A 21,446-nucleotide genomic window follows, 5' to 3' on the forward strand; every position below is an offset into this window, starting at 1 on the left:
TAAAAAAATCCCATCCATCCCCAGGGAAACGGGAACGGTAACGGCAGTGGTGTGAACGTGAGGTGAAAGGATAAGACAGAAAGCACCGCCCTGGTCTGTGTTTCTTGCACATCATATGCTAAGTTCAATATTCCAAAAGCTTTGTTTTATTTTTAAAGGTAACATCTTTATTATTATTATTATATTTATTAGTTGTTATTATTAATATTATGCAGAGATGAGATTTTTTTCCCCCTTTGATCACAGAGCAAACAGTTTGCTTTTGAAAATGTTAATGGAGTCCTGATTTAAAACATTTTTTCTTCACTTATTTTTTTGTGTGTGTGTGTGTTTTCGTTTTGTTTTGTTTAAAACGTTGCAACAGGCAAGATCTGGGGTTCGGTTTCCTCGTCCTACACAAAGAAAGCTTCTTGAGTTCGGACTCCTAGCCACTACCGGTAGGTCCTGCCTTGCTCAGCTGTCGTCGTCTCAGTGTGGTTTCGCCAGGTGGGGTGGGAAGGTGGGTGGGAGGGGAGGAGCTGGAGGTAGGGAGGGTGTTTGTCAGCTATGTCGAGTCTTGGTTAACAACTTTGCCTCCATTCATGGTTGGTGTCCCTGAACTTTTTCTAGAGCGTCCTTGTTTTTCTCCAATTTCATGCAGCGATGGCTCTCTGTACATGCACACTGCAAACAGAAAAGACACCCGTTAACACCCGTTAACAGCCCTGAAGTCACAGATGTCAGTGACCAGAATGAGTTAGTTCTTTGTATGGAGCTGAAATTTTCACCCCAATACAAACACACACAGGCTTATGAAAACCCCAGTGACCCAGCAGTAGATCCTGTTCTCAAGCAAGACCTGTTACCTGCCTTTGCTGCCGTGCCAGATCCTCCTTCCGTACTTGGATCCTTCCAACGGCACAGATAGAAACAAGGGATTTCTGCTTTCTCACAGGTAAGTCTTTCTAGGTTTTGTGTGCTTTACTGTTTTTTAGTATTACATTCACATACATAAAATAAACATTCCAGTTACCGGCATCAGCTACTGTCTCAGGATGCTAATACCATCTAATAACAGGTCCAAGAATTACCTGGTGCCCAGTCCTTAATCTCCAACACAAAGTAACTGGCGTCTTGAACCAAAATCACACTTTCATCTGGGCCATCCAAGTCTTCTGGGTGTTAAGCTCTGGATCTGGAAGTGGTGACTGAAGCCCATCTTGGTGCCTTCAGCCAAGACCTGAGGTTTGTTCTCCGCACTTTTTTTTTTTTTTTTTCTCTCTAAATCAACAGTCAGCCAGGGCAAACTCTGTGAGCAGACACGTGGGGATGAGTTCAGTGACGGCAAGCCAGGAACCATCCCAGCTCTGCACGGTCACCTGGCAGTGCCTGAGAACGCAGTGGCTGGAGGGCACCTTCTCTCCAGACCCTGGCAAAGCGACGTGTGCCTCCAAACACGAATCTGCTGGAGCCTAGGCAGTGTCTGCCCAAGCCGTGGCACATCCCCATGCCCTGTGCGGCGTCAAGCATTTGTCTAACTCACCACTGGGACTATGTCCTCGTGGCTGTCCTCGTGCCACGCGAGCTGTGCCAGACCAGGGGCAGGTGCTCACACCGAGAGGAGCAGCTCTGATGAGCTCATTGCAAATACTGAGGCATTTCAAGGGCAGGCACTTTGGAGTGGAGAACTTGAGATGGGTCCAGACTTTAAATCTCATGTCCGGATCTTTACAAAAATTAGGAATGAAAGAACTGATTGCCTACTGCTTCATTTTGTAAAGCTGTCACATCACAAACAACTGCCTGGAGCTCAAACACGGGTGATAGAGCCCATCAGGTTTTGGTTCCGGGTAATCAACAAGAACAAAATTTCAAAAATTATCTGAAGAAATGAAACAAATATGCCATGTATAGAAAAGCGATGTAAGCATTTATATTTATAACCGCCCCCGATTTGCAAATAAATCCTGGCAATTAGAGGCAGGCTGCAAATGACATTATTGCTCTGCATTTTACTCCTAGCTAGATAAACAGTTATAGCAGTGTGCAACAATACAGGACAGAGATAAAGTGCAGTCAACTGTGTATTAATAGGCGGGATATTGCATTGAATATGTGAGCAGTGAAAAAATATGACTTTTCCCATAGAGCACCTTTAACAAAGCTTTCAAAGCAGTTTAAGCACTAGCTGGGCCTCCCAACATGTCTGGGAGGCAGGGGCTGCGCTGCAAACTGTTATTGCAGCATCATTACTTGATGAAAACAAGAAAAAAGAGAACATGAATAACTCATCCCATGTGTCGGGGCCAGAATGAGCAATGCCAGGACCGCCGTCAGCTGCCCGGCGGGACCGCACGGTCTGAGTGCTGCAGGGACAGCGCGTAGCCTGTCAGCGGCCTGCCAGGAAGACAGAAGTGAGCTCACGTCCCCTTTCGGCTGCTGAGCTGTCCCACACACCTTGGCGCGTGTTCCTCGACAACCTTGTGGCAGTGACTTTCCTGTTGTGCAACGCGCTGACCTTACGGCTGCCCAAACTGCCGCTCAGGTGGCCTAGCACTGGACAGTAAGAGCTTAAAGAACAACATGGAAAAAGTTAACGACTGAGAAAAACCTGTGCTCATGGTCCCTTGTGGGTTCTTAGCCCAAGATGTATGGTCTTTTGATGAGGCTGCACATCCCTTCTAAGCCTGACCTTGATCTCTGACGTGATGCTTGCCCCAGAGGGCTGGGTTTTTGTGCCGGTGTTGCCCTAGAGCTGTCCGATACACAAAGTTGTGCCTCGAGTCCAGTGTCAGCTTCACCCTGACCTCTCTGGTCCCAGGCTGGAGCTTGAGGCCCCTGGGTGAGCTTCCCCCCAGGCAGCTGTGCTTATTGAACTTGTCTTCCCAGCCCCAGTTCGCCCACATGCCCAGAAGGACAAAGAATCACGCTGAGAAATTCAAGCCACAGTTTGGGATTTTGCATCTACACTGGCCCACAAATCAGGCTGCAGAAGTAAACAACATGTGCAACAAAAAAATAAAGAAACCCTGCACCTAGCAAGCAAATAAGGCAGGAATTAGATATTTATCTTCCCGTCTAGCAGGTGATACAAGTACTGACAAGGGGCCTGGCTGGAGGCTGCTCACATTGTGCTTTGCAGCCAGCGCTGTCAAAGCCTCAGCACAAGACAGGCTGTGCCAGCAGACCACGCCAGGAAATCTACAGCAGCATAGGACCGGCGTAGCGTCAGCATTTAGCTACCCCTACAGTATGAGGGTACGCAGTATTTGTATGGCCTCACGTACCAAATATTGCCTGGAGAGTCTCAAAAGGCTTGCACACACGCTGAGCTGCAGCCTCTGCACCACGGTGGCTGCAAACCTGTGTGCACAGCGGCTGCCCGGTGTGCGTAGGCACGGCACCACGAGGGGATGCACGCGGACGGGTGCCCGTGGGGCTTTGAGGACAGGGTGACATGTTGTGCAACACAAGCTCTTGGCCTGCAGTTTGTTACTCCCTGTACTGGGAAAGCTTGAGCGTGACTCACACGCAGAGCTGTTCGTCACGGACCAGGGAGGGGGGTATGTTTGCAAATGGCCTGCCGTGCATGCCCAGATTTTCCCAGCTTTAAACTAAATCTTTGTGGTTCAGGATCACCAGCCCTCGCTGACAGGTGAGTTTGGGGTCCCTGTGTGTGGGGGGGGACACGCTGCCCCCATCACCTGCATTGAGGTGAACCAGCAGCAGCGTGGCAGGTGGCACGCCCGGACGCCGGGGAGGTCTGTGGCTATGCAGAGCGCCAGGCAGCTCTGGAAGGATGAGCAATTAGGCTAGAACAAGACTCCCCTCCCTGCTTTGCCTCGCTTCTCCCACCCACCCACACCCACACACCAAGCCAAATACAGCCCTTAATGTCTGGAAACCAAGCTAATGCTTTGGAGCTTCAATCAGATAATCAGCTCCTATGTCCCAGATTCTAATCAACACATCCATATTCATGCTGTAATTGGAAAGCACCGCGAGCCTGATCCGCTGCGCAGCCACGGGCGTAAACGGCAGAGGGAGAGCGGGGCCGGGCCCCGGGCTGGTGCTTGCAGCTCTCAGTTCTCTGCCTCCCTGCGCACCAGCGGTGCCTACCTTTGGCATACCCAGGAAACAATTTTGCAAGCAGTTAGGCAGGAAGGGGACTGGGGGTACAAGCAAGGGAGACAGGGAAGGCAATGAGCATCCTTCCCAAAGGTTAAGGCACGGAGGGACCGCCCGTCACCCAGGAACACACGAATCTCTCATCTGCATGCTGGCACAGGAGCCCAGCCTCATTTCTGCTTCCCAAGCACGGCTCTGGCACACCACCCACACGGCGAAACGGAATTCACCCCGTGCGGTCTCCCTGGTCATCAGGGGCTGGCTGCGTTTGGGAGGCACCCACCTTTGTGTGCCCTGACCCCTGCCATGTCTCACTCAGCATCGCTGCAAGCGGAGGAGGCTCAGGGGGTGCCAACAAACCCATTGCCTCCCTCCAGAACACAGGGCAAAGCTTATTAAGTGCATGTCCCATACACCCGGCTTTCCCTGCCTCAGGCCCTAGGGAGCTAGGAGGAGCCAAATTTTCTCCACGTTGCCATTCAGCAGGTGGGTGGGCAGCCCTGCGGGATCGCAGCCTGGCCCCACGGCATCCTCGGCAGCCCGGCCTCTTCCCCTCGGCGGCTGCCACGGCCCCGGGTGTCACTGCAGCAGCAGGAGGCCACGGCAGCTGCATCAGCTACTGCTTCGGTGGAGGGAATTAATTGTCTGAGCAACAGCTAGGGGCAGGAGGGAGCAGGTGATTATGCACCCTCGTTTTCTGCCTCTAATTACTGTGTTCCAAACCCAATCCCAGCTGATGCGTTTCAGAGGCGTTTGAGCTCACGGCTACCCGGCGGCTAAATGTGCGGGGTGCTGCCAGATGGAGTCGGTTTGTTCAGGTAAGGAGCACGGCACAGGATAACAAAAAGCCAAGCAAAAGCATAGTTAGAATACATTGCGTTTGCCCTCTAATAAGATGATTAGGAGTTTGATAGATGAACAAATGAGCTAGTGTGGAACAGCAAACATACCACAGCCTGTCTGCCTGAGAGACAAACCCAAAAGAGGAGCAGTGTTTAGGTAGGACTGAGAGTATTGTGGTGTTTTTTCTTTTTTCAATTAAAAAAAAAAAAAGCACTTCTAGGATTTTGTGTAGATTAAGATGATCTCTTTAAAGTGTTTTCATTAGGCCTACAATATCTTCCTACTCAGCAGTGTCTTGCACTTCTTTGCAACATCTGAAGACTGCTTTACTAGAACTGGGATGTTGTCTCTGCAGGAAAACACACCAGGAAGGATCTGGCAGCTGTTTCTTGTGTGTGGATATCCATCAGTGGCAGTAAAGGGCTCAGACTAGTCATTACCAGGTCACCTTCCCATCTGATACCTGTCCAAGTCACAAGGGCTGAGGCACCGTGAGTTTGGATTTAGGGGCAGCTCTGCTGACTCAGAGGGAGTAAGAGTCATCTTCTGCTTTCTGTGGCCAGATTTGCCACCCCAGGTACATCCTGGTTTGGGCCAGGTGAGAGATGAACTGACACGTAGCTCTTTTCAGAGAACAGTCTGGAAGTGATGTCTTCAAGGAAAAGGAAATAAAAATAGCAGAGCACATCCACAATAAGCATCTGATAAAATTCTTACTTGAGTGACTGGAAAAGTCTCCCATTAGTTGAGGTGGGCTTAAATATGGAAATGAACAAGAGGCACCACGGACAGAAGTGTTTGTCCAGCACTAATCACTACAGACACTTAAAGAGATTGAAATTGCTTTAAAAGATTACTTGGTGTCCAAGTGACAATTATACTCAAGCTAATTTCTTGTGCAGTCTGGTTCAATCTATATGTCTGCACTTTAAAGGCTCATTTAGCTCGAATGATCAGTGATCAGAAATAAAAATATCAAAAGAAATGTGTTGCGTATGTGTGTTTTTAACCAAAAGTGGCCCCACACAGTACATTAACTGCTGCCTGCCAGGCTGTTTGCCTTGGCTTTGCCTGTGCACAGATGGGAGAGGAACTTAACGTTTCCCCTGTTGTTACTTAGGAAGTTTTTTGTGCTTTTATATTGATTAAGCTCGATGCTACTCTCAAAAACAAACAAGCAAATCTACCTACACTAAACCAAAACCAACCGCTCCTACCAACGAAGCACAAAAACCTTCCTAGTTGCTTTTGCTCGGAGCAGCTCCAGCATCCTGATAATCTACAGGAGACAAAGCGACCTGTGGGATTAGCACAGCATAAAACTGTGGCTGTGATAGGTCACACACACACAGGTACTACTGCATATATACGTATTGCACATGCATAGATGTGGTCCTTAGAAGTTACCTGGGAGGATATTTCATAGTTATTTATTAGCTTATTACCCATTTGCAATTCTGAGGGAAGGACCCTGAATTCAGAAAGCAGTACGGAGCAACAGGCTTCAAATGAGCTCCGTGAGCAGCCTGGGCTTTCTTGCGTTTCCTTTTCCTGCAAAGGTTCCCTTCACTGAGCTGCTGCATAATTTTTCTGCACACGGCGAACGACTGGGAAGTTTCAGCTCGGAGATAATTGCCATTGGAGTGGTGGGTGAAGTGATTCCTGGCAGTGTACACAACACCTCTCCTTCCCAAGGGACACGATCCCCTGGCATCCATTACCCTGCCAGCCATCACGTCGCAGTATTAATGCCGGTGGTGGGATCTGAGCAAACGCAAACCCGGGTGCGTGCTGCGGGTCGAAGCTGGAAAGTACTGGCCTGAATAAGCGGCAGAGCTCACACGCTGGGACATGCCACGGCGCTCAGCAAAAGGGATGTGCACATATAGCAGGGGAGCGCTTCGAATGCTTCCTTCAAGTCACGTCAAAGGGAAAGATGCTGTTAAACCAGGGAAGGAATTGCCCCCGTTCTGTAACATCTCTGCTTGCAAGCTCTGCTCACGGAGACTTTGATGGATGCGGCACTGACAAGTCACGTGGAGCTGAGCGCGCTTTACTCCAGCCCTCCCCACAACCCTCTGCTACCTACAATGAATCTTGGGCTTGGGAACAGAGTCCTCCTGCTGGAGTCACAGCCCCAGACAGCTGAATGCTTTGGGAAGCTGACACGTGCCTCGGCTTGGGCGGCTGCCAGCTCTTTGATGCAGCAGCGCTCGCAGAGGCTGCCTGCAAAGCGTGTGGAGGAGGGAAGGGGTGGAGGAGCCCTTAATTTGGCTGCCAACTTCCAAAGCGCTCGCTCGCTCGGGAGGTTATGTGACAGCTGTGATTGAAGCGAGCGTGGGAGGAGGCAAATGCAGGAAAGGGAAGCTCTCGGGCTGGGCTGGGTTTTTCAAAATGAAAGCCAGAGAGGCATTTGCTGCAATGAGAACTCCGCTGCGGGTCAAGAACCTCTATTATGGCAAGTCTTCCTGTGCGGAGAGCCACAAGGAATATCCTAATTTAATGCATGCAGAAGACAACTATTGAGCCATTCAACAGATGCCACGCATGCTGCATCAAAAAAGAAATCTGGATTCAAAGGAACCCACTGATCAGTGCCAACACCCAGCCACATAGCAAAGAAACACCAGAAGGAGCTGGAAACCCAGCTGGGAAAGCTAGCACTTGCAGAAGCCTCTCGTCCCGCCCAAGGCAGGAGAGGAGGAGACGGAAGAGAAGCTGGTGACCAACCTCATGCCTGAAACAGGTCCCATTCCTCAGCAAAACTCCAAGTGGGCTTAGGGAGTGAGTATCCCTGGTGCCTCAAATAAACAAGAAAAGGCTCCCGGCTACAGAAAAAATAATGAGCGACAGCACAAGAAAAGCAAGCTTGTGCTGTTCTCTGTTCTTCCACCACCTCCACCTTCTGCACAAAGGCTGCAGATGCCCTGTGAATGCCGAGCTGAATTTTTCTTGAATTTCCGAGCAACAGAAAAAGGATGCTTGCTTGTTTCCAAAATCAAGTTAATATCTGTTAATGAATAGGCTTACTGCACTACTTCTCCCCATTTGCCAGTTCCCAGCCCATAAACAAATGTCATGGCATGAGCCTGTGGCACGCTTCAGTAGCGTACAGTCAGCAGTAGCAGGAGGGCAAAAATTCAGCTCCACTATTTCCACTGAAGCCTCGTGCTGTGATGAAGATGTGGCATGAGAGCATCTTGTCCAACTGTGGACATCTATGATAAAGTTTTCTCTACCCCCAGTGACTTACAAGCCTGTCTTTACAGACAAGCAAAAACATGAGCACCTGTAGATGTATAAGCACATCCCCAGCTATGCTGGCAGGACCCATTTGCCTCCTGTTACTATTGACAGAGTCCCGTACTCTAAAATCAGCTGAGATAAACCCTACCTCTAGTGACTCTACACAGAACTGGAAGCCCACCGACTGATGTTGAGAAGTGATCCAGGGCTGCTTTCCCTTCCCAGTAACTTCTCATATGGCTGAGTTTTTAAACTCATCCTTTAGGAAGCCAAAGCTGAGAAGCTTTTATGGGATGATGTGCAGAGTTTATTATACAGGAAAGCAAGTAGATGAAACACTAATAGTGCAGCCCAGCACCTCTCTGAAACTTTACAACCATCGCCCTTGCTTTCTGGTCTTGCTTCCCAACACCCCCATCCAGGCAGCCCCAAATCTGTATCTGCAAACTCACCCACCCTCCACACCACAACGATGGAGGGAGAGATTCCATACCTTCAATGGGTTTGGGTACAAAATGTGATGAGGGTTTGGTTTTTTTCACCCGGTTTCCCTTCATAATTTGACCTTCTTTATTGAGTCCCAGGAACCACGCTCGTCCGGATTCTTGCTGCCGGTACAGCGTGGAAGAATAAATAACGTAGTAGTTTTCAAAGACAGATTCTTTAAATTTGCACTCTGGTGTGAAAACATCCTGCAGTGAGAGAGAGAGAGGGAGAGAGAGAAGAAAAAGCAATGGCAAGAATTAATCACTGATCTCCTAAATTAGGCATCGCCGAGTGATACATGGCGGTCACGCATTGCAGTTGGTTTAACAATAGAAAACAACAGGCATCAGCAACACCAGCTCCCAGCAATGATCCTCATCCAGAACACTCCCCACTGAAAGGGAAGGCTTTATTTCCCTGACAAGGCAGAGCTGTGGTTTACAAAACAACCCACAGTGAATGGGCTTGAAAAACGTGCAGGAAAAGTCAGGAATTTGTGTCCCGGTGAGCATGCAAACCCCATCAGAGCAATGCCCTCATTTGCGTGGAGTATTGTCAAGTGTGTATGTTCTCCCAGGTCTCATCAACAGGGATTTAGGCTGAAATAGTAAGCAAAAAACACAAGAGAGTTGAGAAGCAAAGAGACAGCCCTGCTGCTCAGTGCTACTCCCAGTGCCTCGCCCAGCTTCGCTCTTACCTTCCCTGTGATGGGTAAGAAATGTGCAGTGGTCATTGTCTGAAACATTGAGGCTTCTTCAAATATTTATGGGCAAAAAGCAGCTTATCAGGGACATTTAAGTGGGTTTGGGGAATACAAACCAAGTAACCAACTTAGTTATTTTCAAAAGGGGCAGGAGGAAATGCTGGCACAACGCCTGTAAATCTTTCAATAAAGATAAATAATAATGATAATAATCAGAGACCAATGGAGAAGTCACTTTAAACATACGTGATATCTAAGGATTTCTTCAGATGCAAAGAACTGGTCTCTGACCTGCCCAGGAACAGAACACAGGGGCTGTCCCAGGTGTCTCCTGAGCCTGCTGGCTGGGGGCTGGCTGTGCCTGGGCCGCCTGTGCTGGCTTTGCACAGACTGCAGGAGGAGGCTGTGCCTGGCTGTGGAGGAAAACTTGCTGTGTCTCACAAACTTCTCAAGATTTTAAAAATGGGGAAATGCTATTAAGCCTCTTTGAAAAGAGCTGGCTGGCCAGGGGGCTCTGGCAATGGGCTCCCAACCCTTCACAGTCAGACACAGTTATTGGTCTGAGATGTTTTTTTTCCCAGACTTAAATGAAAATTCATCCTGTCCAAACAAATGCTCCCATTGGGTTCCTTAAAATTATGATATTATTGAGAAGAAAAACAAAAACAAAAAACCCTCAAACTACAATGAATAAGCATTTCTCAAGAAAAAACTGTTTTATCAAACAAAATCCCATTTTGCAGGAGGCGTCTCAGAGCCCCGTGAGTGCAGGCAGGTGCTGCTACGGGCAGGCGATGCGCTCCCAACCCCTCACCACTCAGGTTCCCCCATCCTTCCTAATGGAAAACCCATGACCAACGTCTGAGCAAAGCATCTGGAGTAATGCCACGTATTTACTGCAGACCTCATTTTAAGAGTGAACGTATTTTGAACACTCAGCAACACTCAGGCATGTATTCCCCAGTGCCCCGGGGGTTATATAAAGTGTTGCTGGTCCGACAATAAATCCCGTGTGCAGCAGACCTGCGCAACCAGGCGGGCTTGAAACCACAGAAGATAAAGCGCAGCAGAAAGCGCAGAGCTGGGCTGCACAAACGTGAAGCTTGCATCCATCAGCACCACGCAGATAAAACCACTTTCAGCCCAATGGGTCATTTTGCCCTATCCCTGGGAGCCTTCCTTGCTGGAGGTATAAATATTTTAGGACGAGGGAGTGAAGCAAGTTGAGAGAGAACCCGATGACTTAGAGCACTAGAAAATGGTGTTTGAAGTAGCTTCCCCAAAGATCCGTGTTTGAGCACTCCTTAAATCCACTCGTTATCTCCAGGCTTCGCCTGGCCTTGGAAGACGTGGCTCAGGCAGTTTGCAGCCGAAGTCCTCCCTGCTCTGCCCAGCACCACCGCCTGGGTCCGGGGCTCTCCTCGGCACCGCGCCCAGCCAGGCAGCAAAGCCCATGGTGGGGAGCATCTCTACAAGCAGAGCATCTCTACAACCAGAGCGGACGACTCAGTCCCTTTTCCCAAGCCTTGGGTACTCCACCAACACAAACGTCTTAATAAAATAAAATTCCCCTTAGGAGGATTGAAAAGTTTTTCTCTGGGGAGGGGTGTCTACCACCTTGCCCAAACAAGCAGCAAAATATTGTATTTTAAAGCAGGTATATTTAAAGGGATCAATTTAACGAAGATATAGAAAATAAAGCAAAAATAGCAATTTCCACTAAATGCTTAAGCTCCCCTCAAAATGACACCAGCAAACAAGCCTGCCCAACTGTTTCTGTGGGTTGCCTGGTCAGTTCCTCGTCCCCCCAGTTCAGCTGACATACAGCTCCTGACGCTAACCACGGCACCACCACCACCAATTCTCCAGCTCTCTGTATTAGGCAGGTTTAGAAAACCCATCGATTTGACAGCTAAGTTCTAGTTAAATAACGCCGTTTTATGCACTATTATTATCTTTCTTATTACACGTACCACACCATTAGCAACAACTAGTTCCCACTGTCCCCCAGCACAATTCCTCGTACTGCCAAATCAGCAATCCCCGGGCTCTGCACAGGTTTCAGCTCCAGAAATCTTTCGCACAACTGCTGCGTGAGGACCTGACACAAAAACCAAGGGGATGGAGACGGAAAAGCAGGTAAAAGAAAAGAGAGGAGACAGGCAAGCAGGACACAGAGCACTGTCCCAAGCACCGAGGATATTTGGTGTGTCCTCTAAACCTATTTACCACGAAAACCCTTATGGTTTTCTTCATCGGTATCTTCTTGGTGGCCAATGTCAAGCCTCCCAAGTTTACAAGGCCCAGCTGTCATGTCAAGTGGTTCCTGCCCAAGTCTCTTGCTGATGGCTTTGTGGCAACTCATAACAAAAGGCTATTGGGATATTAATGGCAGAACCTCTCTACACGCTTTGCTGTCAAAATTAATTGTGGCAATGGTGCCAAAGCAGGTGGGACATGCCGGTTCAGTTGTCTTGTGCTGAGAACTGGGAAGGAAGAGCAGAGCGCAGGTGGGCAGATCAGGCTTCACGCTAACCAAGCTCCTAGCAGCAACTGCAGCATGGGCTGAAATCGGAGATACCTGAAGGTGTTTGTGGAAAACCACTCAGTTATTAGCCAGATCGCTGTTGGTTGCTTTGGTTTTTAAAATAATCTCAGTGTTGATGAAATGTGCTAGATGGGAAGACCCATAATCCAGTATTTTCTCAGCATCACACAGACACAGGGTGGGTAAAAACAGCAGAAGGACCCTCAGGCTGCGTCCCCCACGTGCTTCTGGCAAGCCATAAGGACATCCTCCTCCACAATTAATGCTGTGATAAGCCCTGGGGTCAGCAGCACCCACTTCTCTCCCTCACTTGGTGCAGGGACCTTTCAAAACAGGCTTATTGCAAACCCCACTCAATTATTTTCCCAGCTCCCTACTTGATAGAAATAACATGACCAGGTACAGATGGCTTCGTCTTTTAATCATCAGCCTTTTGCAGTCTTTAAACAAAGAAATAAATCACGCTTCTGTTTCCTGTACAAACTCCACAGTGCTCTTCGTCCCTTGGCAGCACCATCCTGAACCCAGCTCGCTCAGGAAAGCCACTAGTTCTCCTCACCAAAGTGTGGGATTGTGACTTGGAGAAAAAATAAATACACTTGTCTGTGTTATCTTCATGCCAAAATACGTTGACTAAATTATCTTCAGATAGAAAGGAAATAAATACATTTATTTGTTCACTATATGGAGATTCAGAGCTTGAGGCATTTTGTTAAATGTCTCTAGACGTTACTGAAAATGATTTGAAAAAGCAGATCTTTTTTTTTTAATTGTTAAACTAAAAACTTGTGTGAAATACTTGTAAAAGAGATGTTAGCCATTTACATGCAAAATGATTAGCATCTGCCTCCAACTTGTTTTCAGTATCTCAACACAACCCCTTGAACAAAAGGCAGTTCCAGTACGGCAGAGTAATGAGATCTGCTTTGAAAAACAAACGTGGGTCCGGTTTGTGCTAACTCCAGTTTTATTGGAAATCGGAAATCACACAGTTTAGGAAAAAAAAAAAAGTCAAATGGCAGCTATCTCACAGAAAATCACAGAGACTACATTCAGTGGCATTTTGAATCAAAGAAGGGAGCCAAATGGATGTAACTGGCATTCTGGTTTTTTTTTCAGTGCATCAGACCTGCTCAGGAAGAGTGTAAGATACCATGGTTTGCCCCAAAAGCTGTTTCTGTTTTAGAAAAACAAGATGTTTAATTTTCCTGGATCCCAGTAGTGTCTCCTGCCATCTGTAGATGGAAATGTGGTTGGGATTTCCAGGCACAAGCCATCCTCTGTATCAAGTGAGCCAGTCTGGTCCTTCAGGGAGGTGTCAGGAGCAGCTGGCTGCCTCTGCCCCCAATCCTGACATGGGCTGGGGGGGATGTGTGAAGGACAGACTTTTTCTAATCTAACTCATCTTTCACCTGCCATGCTCAGGTAAATCTATCCCAGCTTAGCTTTGAGCAAAACAAGCTTGATTGGACTCTCCCTTGCACTTCTGTGAGGACGGAGAAGCTCCACAAGGCACTGGTGGAGAAACATTGCTGTCAGACCTGTGGACATGATGCTTCAGGAGGCACAGGGTGTTCCAGGAGTGCACAGCCACCCAAGCAAGCAAGGGAAGCACTGACCCCTGCCCGTACCAGGCTGGGGCATCGCCTCTGCCGGCACCCTGAGCATCCTCAGCTGGGAGGTGCATACAGGGCCCCCCGCTATGCACCAGCGCGGTGCTCCTGGGTACCGATCACAAGAGCGGGCAACTTGCCCCTTGCTTTGCTTGGGCCAAGCCCCGAGCAGCAGAGAGGCCCTGATGTCCCCAGAGCATGGCAGGACTGGTGACAGGCAGCAGGAAGGCTGTCACTGGCTGTCGTACCCAAACCCAGCTGCGCTCTCAGCATCCCCCAGGACTGGGCCACTTGTTTGTATGGCTTGTCATTTCCCTACAAACATTCTCAAAATTGCCAAATAAATAAATAAAGATCTTTTTATGTATATATATTTTTTCCTGAAGATGTCCTTTTATTATAACCCAAAGGAGAACGGCAAATATACACATCCACATGCAAACCTAATGACTTAATAAATTTAGTCACTGAAATGAGCGGCAATAAAAGAAAAAGCCTATTCTGCAAGTAGTTTGTGCCACAGTTTAGGAAAGGGATGTTAATTATGAGTGCTGAAATATCTAACTAACATACTCCCAGAGTAACAGTTTTCCTTTGTTTACAGCACTTACGGGTTTCTCTTTTATGTTCTGCACAATTACTGAGCCGGATCTTCCGATGGGATAAAAACACCGAACGGCTCCCTCCCAGAGAATAAGGCTTGGGGTATTTACCAGTGCTAGCGCTAATAGCCGAGAGTTCAGCAAGTCAGTTAAAACATATTAAGGAGCGCCTAGTAAATACGGAATCATAAATATCATGACAGCTGTCAGCAACCAGAGCATCTGCACCCCTTTGATGCCAACAGCACCGACACGTTCACCATCGGTAGCGATGCGCAGAGACCCGCGTGGATGAAGACACTGGCTTCTCAGAGACACGTGGGCTGCCAGAGGGAAATGGAAATGCCCACAAACCTCATACCAAAGTGCTTGTTGCTGCCCCTATTCCTAGGACAGGGCTTTCGCCCTGTAGGTCCTGTGCACAGGCTAAGCCCCCCTGCAGCCCACAGCAGCACCCCCCCAGGCGCTGACGCCCTGCGTCCAGCCTGCTGAGTGAGCTCAGCGTCCTCCCGCCCAGTGTAGCTTCCTCCACGGCCCCGGGTTGCATCTGTCTGAAATGCTTGGGAATAATTGTGGCTGAGCTCTCTTGGCACGTGATCAAGAACCGCAAAACTGCATCCAAACTGTACATCTCATCACATCTTTGTCCAGATGGCAGGTGATATTCTACTGTTCACACTCCACTTTTCCTCCCCCTTCTAGCTCCATGAGAGATTGGTGACAAGTCTTCCTGGTGGCCTTTTACAAGTAGGAGAGAGCAGATATGTTTTAAAATAACAAGCTGCTACATGGGAGCGCACAGCCCTGCTGCAGAGCGCAGACTCACTTGATGAGACAATATGGTTATCTACACGTATTTTGACTCTGCCCGAGCCATCTGTGGGTTGGAGGGAACACATTTTCAAATAAATCACCATCCGTGGCAGGTCCAGTCCCCAGCGAGCTGGGAAGCAGCGTTAACTAGCAATCCAACTTACCGCCCCTGAAAAATGTAACGAGAAGGCTATTTGCTCTCACTTTTGCAGGAACTGTCTGTGCCCAGGGTACATACTTGGCGTGTTGGCTTCATTATAAAACACTAAAGCCTGTGGTGGAGCGCAGGTCTGCCGAGTCTGAGAAACTGCCCCAGCACTCCTCGGCAAAGGAACGGAGACAAAGGTGTGATTGCAGCTCACGGGGATGTGTCCACGGTAACCCTGCCGCAGAGCAGCAAGGACATCTGCCCAGGCACGTGGCAGGGGATTGACTAAAACCCAGGGAGGTTCTGCAAGACATGCTGAGCTCCTGGTTGCCTAAACTGAGCTGGCTGCCTGAACTGAAATGAGCTCGTATGGAGCCACACGTGCCATGGTCTAGCAGCTGGCTACAAAGCAGATGAACCCAATGGGTTTTTGAGATCCAAACCCAGACTGGTCCATCCCACTGTACCTCAGGATTGCGTTCTTCTGCTTTCAGCTCTTGGTCAGTTCACCACACAGACGCGTTTCTTCTAAACACTTTATAAAGTTAAAAATGCCTGGATTCACTGCACTGGCCTTTGGCAGCTGCTCATGCAAACCTGATAGGAACACAGCTTTCAGTTTAATGAGTGCTGACAAGAACATAACTCAGGACGACTCCTCAAGCTGGGCTGCTCGCTTCCATGCCTCCCCGGAGAGCCTGGGTAGGCTGGGGGAGAACAGGCTCCGGGAAGAAGAGCTGGGTACCAACAACGGAGCAGCTCTGTGTGCAGTTACCCAGGAAAGGCTGCACACTGCGCAACTCGCAGATGGGACGCACACAGAAAAATCACATATTTCATCTGTTGCTCAACTTTCTGTTACTGATGGACCCCAAAATCGAATTCATGGTTGGATGGAAAAAAATTGTATCCTTTCTTTTCAAAACATCAGGCATATTTAGGTTTTAACTGACTATTTTTTAAATTTTGGATCTCATTTCAAGGTGGAATTGGGAAGTCTTTCAAAATGTGGATCTGTTAAGAACTGGAGCAGTGATCACAGCATACATACGTGGTTCATTCACATGGCACCTGGCCCATGAAGTCCAGCACCACTCTTCTGGAGAAGCAACTGCTTCCCACCAAAGGGGTTTTCTGACAGCACTGTCTCTGATATCGCATTCCTGGCAGCTTGGAGATCTGGTGAAACCCCAGGATCGTTTATAATCTAGGAATCCCACATTATCTATTGTCTTCTCTACATTCTATTTTTCTAACAAAGTGTCTGGAATTGGTAACGCCGCTATCAGCTCTGCTTACTCCAAAGCGGTACCCAGAAACACATCTTTGCATTCAGAGATAATGATCATGAGACAAGATGGGACAAGATGAAGATATGTTAGTTGCATACAAGAAAAACAGATTTCCTAAATTAGCATCACACCGCCTCATCTGCTAAAGCCTGAAATAATCATGAAGAAAAATAATAATGTAAGAACCCTAGAAGCAGGGCCAGATGGGCTGCTTTGGGCCTGTCATCTATCCATAGGGCCACAGAGATTTTCTTGGCATTCATTTCAACCTGAGTACAGGGCACAATGAATTGACTTGTGGCCTTTGGACACTTTTGCGATATTGCTATTTTTATTTCTGTTGACAATAATAACAACAATGTATAAACTAAAATAATGATTACGCTTTTTTAAACATGACACTATTTTGTTCGGATATACAGAAGACAACTCTTATTGGAAAACTAGCAGTAAGTATTAGATTTATCATATTATTATTGATACTAAAATTATCCTCAAAGGCTCAAACCACAGTAGGAGTACTTTGGGCATTTAATAAAAACACCCTTGCCATAACAAGAGGAAGGGAAAACCATTTATTTCCTACATTTTTTGTGCAGAGATCCTGAGCGCTGAAAGACCAAGCAGTTTGCTGAGTGCTCTGTAAAACCAGAGGTGTCAGAGCTAGCGGAGAAACTTATTTCCCCTGGGTTCCAGTTCATTTTCTTAGGCAAAGGTCCTCTCTTTCTGATATAAATGAAGTAATACAGTTATAACAACATCGGGGAGAACGGGACCGCGGGCAAGCCCCTGTCTTTGTAAGACAGTCTCCTGCGGACGGCGCTTCAGCACGCCGACAGAACCCAGCCTGTCCTCGCCCCCGCGGCACAGCCGGGCACCGAGCACAGGTCCGAAGAAAGAAAAAAGGCTCTCGCACAATTTTCTGTGCAGCTCACTTTTCGGAGTAACACGCCACGTGGGCAGCAGGTAAGAGGACTTGCCAAGGAGCTCGCCAGGCCTATTACAAGTGTAAGCTGGTGATACACCGAGATAGCCTCTTGGCTTTGACTTAGATTCAAACCACAAGACCGGGTGGAAACACAGCACACTGACACGCTCCCTATCTGCTCTAACGCTGGGAAGATCTCTCCTGCATTAAACCAATTTCAGAGCTGTCACGACCAGGGCTGGAAATTCAATTTCTTGGCCGCTAAAACTTCCACCCTGAAAATGAGTGGTGCTAGATTATTAATATTTTGACAGCTTCCTGACAGGGTGGCTACAACCGGCCAATTAACCACAGGCCCCGCGGTCTCAAGCATCAGCTGAGGTTGGGGTGAGCTGGTGTCGGACAGGCTGGATCTCACAGCCAAAAAGGAATGTTATGAAGTGTGAATATTCATGTGGCTTTTGCCTCCCCCTCGTTACAGCTGCTGCAGCGCCTACACAGAGAAAAGGAAAGGTTCGTGGCGTGTTCTTGGGAGAAGGCCAGCTCTGCTGCCCACCAGGAGGGCCGAAGGGAACCCACCAAGATCTCCACCTGTAAGCCTACACCTCCGCATGGTTTCTGATGACCAAGCCAGAAAAAAAAAAAAGAGTAAACAGTGCTTCCCTAAAACCTGTTAGGATTACCCTAAGATCTCTGCCCTGTCTCTGCTGAGGCTGCTCCGGCTGCAGCCAAGCAAACAACCATGTGCCCAGTGCTTCAAATCCCTCTGCTCATCATCCAGAGCACCAGTGAAGGTGGATACATGCTACAAAGCAGATTGTGAAGAGGGGCTGCAGGTTCATTTCTGCTGGTCCTGAGCATCTTTTACAGCCGGTGGAGGAAGTTTGCTGGTGAACATCTATCATGTAACTGAGGCATTGGACTTCAAATTCTGACAGCAGGCTCCTCTGCTGGTCCTGAGTCCTCCAGACTCTGTGTCCTTGAGCCAGACACTTTGGGCTACCGTCTCATCTAAAATTCTTTAGGTTGCTCATCGCGTATGAAAAGCCTGTCTCTGGTTGCACACAATAGAGGGATATTCAGCCCGAGGAATGAATGAGACTCCAGCTCCTCAGAACATTTTTGGGAGAGAGAGAATGAGACGAGAAAGAAAGTGTTTGGCATGAAATGCAGACAGCCCTTTGTTCATCTATTTCCTGGGAAGTCAGAAAATCAGCCAACTCTGCTGTGACAGAAATCGCATCCACATATTGACCACGGTGTCTCTGCTTAGACTGAAAGAGCTGACAAATCCCATAGCCCAGAACAACTTTACAGAGAAGACCGGGCTTATTTATACCTTGAATGGATTTCCATGATACGTACGTGCTGACAGCCTGAGTTATTATTATTATTTTTTCTGTTACTTTAATTTTGATGTGAAATAACTCATGGACAATGCACAAACATTTTGAATAGACCCAAACTATGCCACAGCATAGATCCGACTGTTCAGTGTAGGCAGCCAAGTGACCCACTGTAGCCGACTCTTTGCTTCCCAGGAATCAGACAGATGGAAGTGTATCATGAGGGATTTTGTAGCAATGGCTATAGTGAAATTTTTCACTCTGTTGCACACTTTGCTAGAGAACTCAGATTAGCTTTGGCATCTGATCCTGTTCAGAAGCCAACTAATGACTGCAACTTCCAATCTAAGATAATATAGTCACTCTAGAGAGAGTAATATAATACAGCAACTCTATTTGGCACAATGCACGGTAAAGCAGGAGATCATTTTACTGTGTTACTAATATATAGAAGACTCTGCAACTGTCTTTAAATTATATGACCCAAAACACATCAACAAAGCAATCCTGAATTAAAAATTGGTATCTCCTATTTGTAGCTCCTTACTGCAGCACACACTCTCAGTGAGATCTAGGGTTTGCCATCAGCTCTGTGAGCATTTCATTTAAGTTTACAGGCTCTGTGTTTACAACGCAGGACCAAATGGGTAGAGTGAAAGCGCTGGTGGCGAGGACCCAACAATCGCCCTGTGCATGTTTTGGGACGGGTTCAGTTGCTCGTCTGTCACCTAGTCCCATGGCATAAACATCGGGCACATTAGAGGCACTCCTGGGGGGTACCCTTCAGTTTGCCTGCATCCAAAAGGAACCAAGTTTGCACAGCCTCAGATCGCTCTGTGACACGAACCAAAGAGCAGCATGAGTGCAATTCGGATATTTGCTCCAAAAGAGCACTTCTGATCTAACTAAAACACTGATCCCAGAGATGGCTGGGATGGTTGCCTTACTACAACAGGTTATAATAAAGCAGGCATGTGATGGATGCAAAATGTCAGCGACCTCTTGCACATTGTCTGTCCTTTAAAGGAGCTGGGGGCCCTTTGTGCCCACTGGGAAAACAGGGAAGTGAGCAGCACGTGGCAACCCGGGTGGTGGCTGCACACACGCTCCCCTTCTCCTGCAGTGTGGGGTTTGCACTTCAAGTAGTTCCTTCGTCATCTGAAATGCCTCACAGTCACACTGGGGGTAAGCACAAGAAGCCTTCCAAAAAAGCACTTGCCACCAACATCCACAACAAGAAATAGCCACATTTGCAGTAATAACAGAAAGGTCATTTGTTGAACCTGCCTATTTCAATCCCAGTACACTGCTTGCAGGAAGCTACAAGCTGACTATATGTCACAGCTGGATCCTTCAGAGGTCTGAAAATACTCTTGGCACAGTAAGTTTTAAAAACATCTAGTTGATCTGTTCTAACAAACAGGTTAGGAAGGGGAAGAAAAGCTCAGGGCTGTCCTGACCATATCACTGGAGAAGGAATGTATCCTTACCTGCCTTGTGTTGTTTTTTTTTTTTTTTTTTGTGCTAGCCCAGAGCAGGGAAAAAAAATGTAAAAGAGAAATCTTGCTCATTGACATAACAGTCCTTTCTCAATATCCACAATATTTCATAGCTTTCGTATGTTTTCATTGACGCTAAATCCTGAATCATTAATGCAGCAACAAGAGCAGAATCAGATCCCCTAAGAATCACTAAAGCTGGACTACACATTCTGTTCAAGGAATAAACACTGACTCATGAATGTTTCAATTAAAATGGATATGATCACTTTCATAACAAGGGAAATGAAGGAGAAGATTAGAAGTCCTGTGGGAACATAACTGCTGGTGCATGGAGTAAAAGACACAAAGATAACCTGAAGTCCCAAAGTGTCTGACTTCACTCATCCGAAGGCTGGGACTTCATGCAGGCAAAATGATTTAGCAAAACCTTATTATGTGATGGCGTATTTGTACTAACGGACCCGGACAGTCACTTGTGTCCCTACAGTCCATGATGCTGGGCTCAGCAACAGGCACACGGTGTCCCACCCTGTTCAAAACTGTCACCCAGGGCAATGAACAGTGTAGCCACAAACCACTGTCAGCATATTTCACAACATGAAAGCATTGGGAAGGTGAAAACCTGTGAAGCAGAAATTCAATCAGGCAAGCGGGAGAATGCTTACAGAATCATTGGACTTTATTTACTGGTTTTGCACTATTGCATCTCTACTGACCTAACTGAAGCATATTAACGTGTTGCTAATATGCTCAGAAAGACATACAAAAAGCCCGTGCACTTGGAGGAATGCAAAGAAAGTAACAGCACCATTGGGATCGTTTTACTTATAAGAGGGCAGTAAAAAAAATATGAGGCATGTGAGGCACAAAAGAAAAATAATGAGAGCTGTGAAATTTTACTTTTTAAGCCAGCCATAAAATATAACCTTTCAACTGACAAGGATGCTTTAAGAAGTCTGCTTGCTAAATTTAACTTTGATATAGAGAAGTCTTGTGTTTTGTTCTTTTTTTTTTCTTTTTTGTTAGCGTAAACTTGATAAAAAATGAGGCGTGATAATCCTGGTGCTACACATTTTCGAAAGCCATTTTTTAGCTTTAGACTCTTCAGAGAGCACAGATAACATTTGCATGGATACAAAGCCATTGCAGAAAGACTGTTCCTTAAGGGCAGAACTGGCTGCAGGGTTTAATATGATAGGAACTGAGATTCATAATCAGCAGCATTCACATTAATAGCCATTAAATTATTTATTCATATCAGGCTCTGGA

The 21,446-nt window shown here is 47.4% G+C and overlaps 1 protein-coding gene across 7 annotated transcripts in view; it reads right to left on the reverse strand.

Moving 5' to 3' along the window:
- Positions 1–130: 130 nt before the first annotated feature.
- FGF12 (fibroblast growth factor 12) overlaps positions 131–21,446 on the reverse strand; it is a 227,647-nt gene continuing 206,331 nt past the window's right edge. For all 7 annotated transcript variants that reach the window (XM_080604194.1, XM_080604195.1, XM_080604192.1 and 4 more), the window contains 2 exons: positions 8,690–8,888; positions 131–663 (listed from right to left, as the gene is read on the reverse strand). In XM_080604194.1, coding sequence (XP_080460320.1) covers positions 545–663; positions 8,690–8,888 — 318 coding nt within the window. In that variant the 3' untranslated portion in view covers positions 131–544. The remainder of the gene's footprint in view (positions 664–8,689; positions 8,889–21,446) is intronic.

This window comes from Anser brachyrhynchus (assembly GCF_964034855.1).
Source record: "Anser brachyrhynchus genome assembly, chromosome: 9".
NCBI classification, from domain to species: domain Eukaryota; kingdom Metazoa; phylum Chordata; class Aves; order Anseriformes; family Anatidae; genus Anser; species Anser brachyrhynchus.